The sequence below is a fragment of the Galeopterus variegatus genome, unplaced genomic scaffold (assembly GCF_000696425.1).
Source record: "Galeopterus variegatus unplaced genomic scaffold, G_variegatus-3.0.2 Scaffold471, whole genome shotgun sequence".
NCBI classification, from domain to species: Eukaryota; Metazoa; Chordata; class Mammalia; order Dermoptera; family Cynocephalidae; genus Galeopterus; species Galeopterus variegatus.
Genome location: NW_007726582.1, coordinates 567242 through 573423, shown reverse-complemented (window position 1 = coordinate 573423; position 6182 = coordinate 567242). Strand labels below are relative to the sequence as shown.

Here is a 6182-nt window from a genome sequence, read left to right as displayed (position 1 = left end):
AAAAAAAAAAAAAAAAAAAAAAAAAAAAAAAAAAAAGTTGAATTGTGCAGCACGACTGTCCATCCACAGTGAGCAGGTGGGGCTTTTCCCTTGCCTGGGCTCAGAGACCTGCTTCAAGGCTAAAGTTAAGGATCCCAAGGTAATGGAGTCTTGGTTTATTTCTACCACAAAATATCAGTGCCTTCTTTTTGATCTTCTAGGAACCAAAGAGGTTGTTGTAAACGTGGATGATGATGGAGTCATTTCATTGAACTTTGAATGTGATCAAATGACTCCAAAGTCTGAGTTCACCTGGTCCAAAGATTATGTGTCCACTGAGGACTCCCCACGATTAGAAGTCGAAAGCAAGGGCAACAAGTAAGGACTGTTTCTGTCATCATGATGGGTTTTCACTCTAGGACCGTGAAGTAAGCTCTTTGCTTTCTACTTAAATTACTTGGAATAAGAGGATGAAGTCACAAATATTTTATATCTGGCATTGTGAAAAGTCATAACCAATATAAACCTTGAAAATAATAATTCTTATAAAGTACTTTTCAGAGTTCGTGAAGTAAAAATACATTTGGTCAAAGAAAGGACAATCAAACTACACATTTTTCTTCCAGTTTGTGCACTTAACATTTCAATGTTTGATTGATCTTAGACACTGGCTAGCAACATAACTCGCCAAAGTTAGAAAACACGATGAACTAGACCACTGATCCATTCCTTTTTTCATTCTACATATTATGTGCCCGATAGGGTACTCGGTGCTAGAACTACAGTAGTAAACAAGGCAGAATCTGTCTGTGAAGGCAGTGATTATACAGTGGAGACTGTACCAGTGCAGAATAATAAATTCAGAAGAGGGAAAGGGGAGGACATAGGAGAAGCAGCAGAGTTACCAGGAGCAGGTTGTGCCCCACGGGGACAGATGCAGGCTCCCCCATGAGAAGGAGGGATCAGTTACATATCCATTTGTGCAATGTGTATTGATAAGTAGCATAGCTTGGGGATGGGGGGAGATGTACCACCATCCTCCCCCACCATCATCCTCTGGGAGGAAGTCAGGAAAGTCTTCTCAGAGGAAGTGACATTTAACCCGAGACATGAAGAATAAGCATGTTTTAGCTCATCAAGGAGAGGACAGTGTTGCAAATGAAGGAGTAGCAAGTGCAGACGCCTAGAGATAGGGTGAGACGAAGAATAAGCATGTTTTAGCTCATCAAGGAGGAGAGGACAGTGTTGCAAATGAAGGAGTAGCAAGTGCAGACGCCTAGAGATAGGGTGAGACACAGGTCCACGGATCCCATCTGACCTCATTTCCTAGAAAAATATTTTGTTTTGAAGGACGAAAATGACCTTCAAAGACCTCGGACCAGATGACTTGGGGATTTACTCTTGCGATGTAACAGACACTGACGGAATAGCATCAAGCTACTTGATAGACGAGGAAGGTAAGTGTAAAATCAGCTCATTCACCAGTCTAATTTAATTTCTCAGTTATTTTTAAGTGACTTTTGTTTTAGTGATTTAAGATTTAATTGTTTTCTTTTTCTCTCTACAGAATTGAAACGTTTACTTGCTCTCAGCCAGGAACACAAGTTCCCAAGTAAGTTTCCACAACAGATTCACAGATTTCGGCAGCCTTACAAGGGGGCAACTTCTGGAACAGATCAGATGACAGCTCTGATGGGACTAAGGGAAGAACACATAATGGAAAACACATCAGTAGCTACAGATGTACTTTCTAGAAGTGTTTTTTTTTTCTTTGCCATTGTTCTCCAGACATACCAAGGATACTAACATAGAAAATACAGCCCTGAGAGAGTGGGTAAAAACACGCAGTCTTTCCTCTGCTCTCCCAGCACAATCATCAACACAGAAGACAGACTTCTGTGACCAAATGTGTAGAATTCCTCCCCACTGGCAAGCAAGCCAGAAATTCTTCAGCAGACACCAGCAGGGTGTCCCTCAATTCAATTCTGATACTAACTACCTAGAGATGGTGTCAGACTCCACAGGGTGAGGGCTCAGTCCCTAAGACTGGCCCCACTTCAGATGCCAGTTGCAAATCCAGGCCTCGGAACTTCTGACCAACCAGCTATAAATCAGTTTTCCCACAACCCTTTCCTTGGGTTCATTTAGTTTGCTTGAGCAGCTCACAGAACTCAGGGAAACACGTACTTACATTTATCAGTTTATTATAAAGGATATTACAAAAGATGCAAATGAAGAGACACATAGGGCAAGGTATGGGGAAGGGGCACGCATCCTCCATGCTCTCCATAATGCGCCACCCATCAGGAAACTCCCAGTTTTCATCTATCCCGAAGCTCCCCAAACTCTGTGCTCTTGGGTTTTTGTGGAAACTTCATTATGTAGGCATGACTGAAGCACAGACAGCCACGGAGAAATGTGATTGGACAAAAAGGGTATGACTTTTACCAACAGACTGGGTGGAGAAACCCAGCAAGGTCTGTCTGTTCAGATTCTTTTTGGCCTCTCTGTGTGGCATTCCTTCTTCCCAGGTATGGGGCAGGACCCCTCCTGAAATGGGAATTTTATGACCTACAGTCAGGTAAGGTAGGTCAGAGAATTTCTCTATGGCCAGCTCTAAGACAGAAAGGCAGGAGAAGGTTAGAAAAAGCCAGGAACTGTGAATGAAAACCAAAATATACACATCATAGTATCACAGTCCCCGTGGTGTATGTCTTAGTCCATTTCTGTTGCTTATAACAAAATACCTGGAACTGGGTGATTTATAAGGAAATGAAATTTACTGCTTACAATTCAGAGGTTGGGAAGTCCAACGTCCGGGGAACACATCTCAGAAGGTCCTCTTTGGTGGTGGCTTTACAGCAATGCAGGAGTCTCCCATGGCAGAAAATGGCAGAGCAGAGAGAGAGAGAGACTCTCATGTGCTCTCTTTTTAAAACCCTCAGAACCACGCCCCTGACCACCATTATTAAAGCATGGTCCTACATACAATCTAATCACCTCTTCAAGGACCCACCTTTCAATTACCATAGTAGGATTTCCCATCCTCAGCATTTACATTGAGAATTAAGCTTCTAATATTGAACTTTGGGGGACACAATTCAATCCACAGGAGTTCATTACATAGGGAAGTGTCAGGCTGCATAGGTGTAACATCTATTTAAGTCCTTTACTTTTTGCCTACATATTTTGGAATCACATATATATCTTCTGGTTATATTCATTTTATGTCTTTAGGTAAACAGAAGAATCATACCTCTAGATAAACACAATCTAAAGACAGTACCTCCACTTTAAACTCTTGGAAACTAGGGTAAAGATGCCTTGGTCAGAAAAACAGTCCTTCTGGGCCGGCCCCGTGGCTCACTCGGGAGAGTGCAGTGCTGGGAGCGCCGAGGCCACAGGTTCAGATTCTATATAGGGATGGCCGATGCGCTTGTTGGCTGAGCGCGGTGCAGACCACACTGTGCCAAGGGTTGCGATCCCCTTACTGTTCAGGAGAGTGCAGTGCTGGGAGCGCCGAGGCCGCAGGTTCAGATTCTATATAGGGATGGCCGGTGCGCTTGTTGGCTGAGCGCGGTGCAGACCACACTGTGCCAAGGGTTGCGATCCCCTTACTGGTCAAAAAAAAAAAAAGAAAAACAGTCCTTCTGAACTATCTACAAACCCTTCAAAAAAGCACCTTCTATGTAAAAAATTAAATTCCACAGTTGGCTCCTAAGAGAAAGAAGTCTGAAATGACACTCAGAAGGTTCCACAGTTCTGGTAGAATCTCTTGCTGTTAGTACCCATTGGCCAAAGTAGTGAAACACCTGGAACGTTACACCATAGAGTTTGAGAAAACAAATAGAAAGTGATAGCACACACTCATTCTTTCTAAATCAGGAATTTTAAAGAATTCCTTGATATTTAAAATGTAACTTCTTCACTAATACAGGAGTTTCAGGAATCCAGAAAACTATATCCCTATCCCAGACTGGGCAAAACTTTGTATAATTTGTCTAGGGAGAGGGTCCTTAGCTTTTACTAAATTCTCAGTGGAGGCTGTGATTAAAAAACAAAAAAAAAACAAACACACACTGCTCTAGAACCAACTGCCTACCTTCTCCTACATCCCCAAGTGAGGTCTTGTTTAATGGTGAGGCTGTGTGCTCATGACTGCTGGCCTCAGCTGTGCAGCACGGAGTGCCTGCGGGTGTGAATGACAGAAGGGCACAGACTTCCAAGGGAGAACCTGCCATGTGGCATTAGGCAAACCGTTTCTCATCCATATCCTTATTCACCATAAAACTGGAAAAGGAACATGAATGATGAATGAATTCCTGAATATGAATTGTGAATGATGCTGTAACATTTAATTTTGAAAAACTGTATGGAAAGTAGAGGTTTGGCCTGGACTGTGTCTGTTTGTACTTTTGACTCCCTCTGTGAACCTGGGCAGCTCACTTCATTGCCCCATGCCTTGGTCTCTTTTCCAGGAATGGCTGTCATAACAGTTATAGTACCCGCCATATAAAGATGCCATAAGAAATAATTATATTATTGGTTGAGTGTTGAACTCTTAAGGGAAAATAGAAGCATTAAATCAACCAGATCAGTGATTCTAGAAGAACCAGATCAGAAGAACCTGCTGCACACAGCAAAAGAGCTGTCCCCAACCCACCTAGAATGTATGCAGTGTCTACTCTCCAACATTGGTAGAAATGGAGAGAAACAGCAGCATCTACCAATCTAAGTAGTCGAAGAGTAAACATTAATTAACTGTAGGGGCAACAGCTGGTCCAGACAACATTTACATTTAGCTTAAAGAATGGAGATAAGAGAAGATGGGGTATCAACTGGAGCTCAAGTTGCCTGGGCTTCCTTGGAGTTCAATGACCATATGGACTTGGAGATAGAATTAATTAAGGCAGTAGTAACTCCCTGATGTCACTATCATTTACACTAGATTATTTTATTTTGCATCAGCCTAAGGACTGTAATCACTGGTGCCAGCAGAGAAGGTAGCATCAAACTCAGATATCCTTTTATTAGAGACCTGGTGTAGCATTTTGGTAGGCACAGAGGGAGAACCTGAGAATGTGTTTAAAACTCTGACATGCAAGTATTGAATTTCTCAACCCAAGGGAGGTTTTGTTAGCCCACTGAAGCAACATTTTAAATATTACAGCTCCAGTACTTTTCTTTCCCCTACTGCTATCAGACCGAACAGGTCACTACATGAATATTTTCAGAGATCTGGTGATAGGGTCAAAGCAGCATATCAGATTTCTCAGTTCAGACCCACTTCCTCTTAGTAAATGCTGGCATGTTAATTAAGTCATTTTCTTGAAATTTTATGACGTTAAACAGTCTAGTTTATTATAGAATGTAATAAAGAGTATGGTATTTCTTTATCCTTTGGCACAGTAAGTTCTCCTTTTTTAAGCTGTTTTCAAAAATATTTTGAAAACCACTAAACATATGCCTTAAACCTACCAAATAACAGATATTTTGCTGGAGCGAATGAACTGCCAGAGAAAAGAGCCTAAGGAAATTTAAAGCTGAGAAGAAGCAAAACATAAAAATGTATGAGGCTAAAAATAGAAAATGTTAGTCTATCTTGCCAGTATTGATCCTAAATTTCAGTGTGGAAAAGTACCTTATATGAATATACATTCAAACACCAAGAATTCAAGGTATTTGGGGGTAGGGGGCGTGGGTATACTTTGGTATTGTCAACATCCTGCAAAATATCTCTTCATTTGTAGACATTGGTTGTTATCTCTCATGTACACATAGACGAGAGTACCTCAGAAAGTTTGTGGAAAAATAGATTTGAAAGATAATATGAGTCTTTCCATGAACTTTTTGAAGTACGCTCGTCCTATACAAGTGTGTGTGCAAATATACACAATCACTTATACATAAATATAGGTATATTACTATGTCCTCTTAGTTGTCAACATATTATTATAAAATTATAATTATATAATTATAAAATTGGTGGTTGTAGGGTTTTGTTGAAGTAACTGGAAGAGGAAAGAGATACCAAAATGCTAATAACCAACATTTATAGAACACTTATTATATGCCAGACTCTTTTTTTTTTTTTTTTTTTTTTCTTTTTGTCTTTTTTTCGTGACCGGCAACAGATCGCAACCCTCAGTGTCGCGCCCGTACCGGACCAGGACCGGCAACGGGATCGCAACCCTCGGTGTTGC

At 41.2% G+C, this 6182-nt stretch overlaps 1 protein-coding gene across 1 annotated transcript in view; it reads left to right on the top strand.

The window, feature by feature from the left end:
- The window catches only part of MYOM1 (myomesin 1), a gene marked incomplete at its 5' end in the record, with an annotated part of 106301 nt that overhangs the window by 73249 nt on the left and 26870 nt on the right, over nt 1-6182 (top strand). The window contains 3 exons of the mRNA XM_008569167.1: nt 201-357; nt 1330-1436; nt 1547-1591. Of these exons, the coding sequence (XP_008567389.1) occupies nt 201-357; nt 1330-1436; nt 1547-1591 (309 nt within the window). The remainder of the gene's footprint in view (nt 1-200; nt 358-1329; nt 1437-1546; nt 1592-6182) is intronic.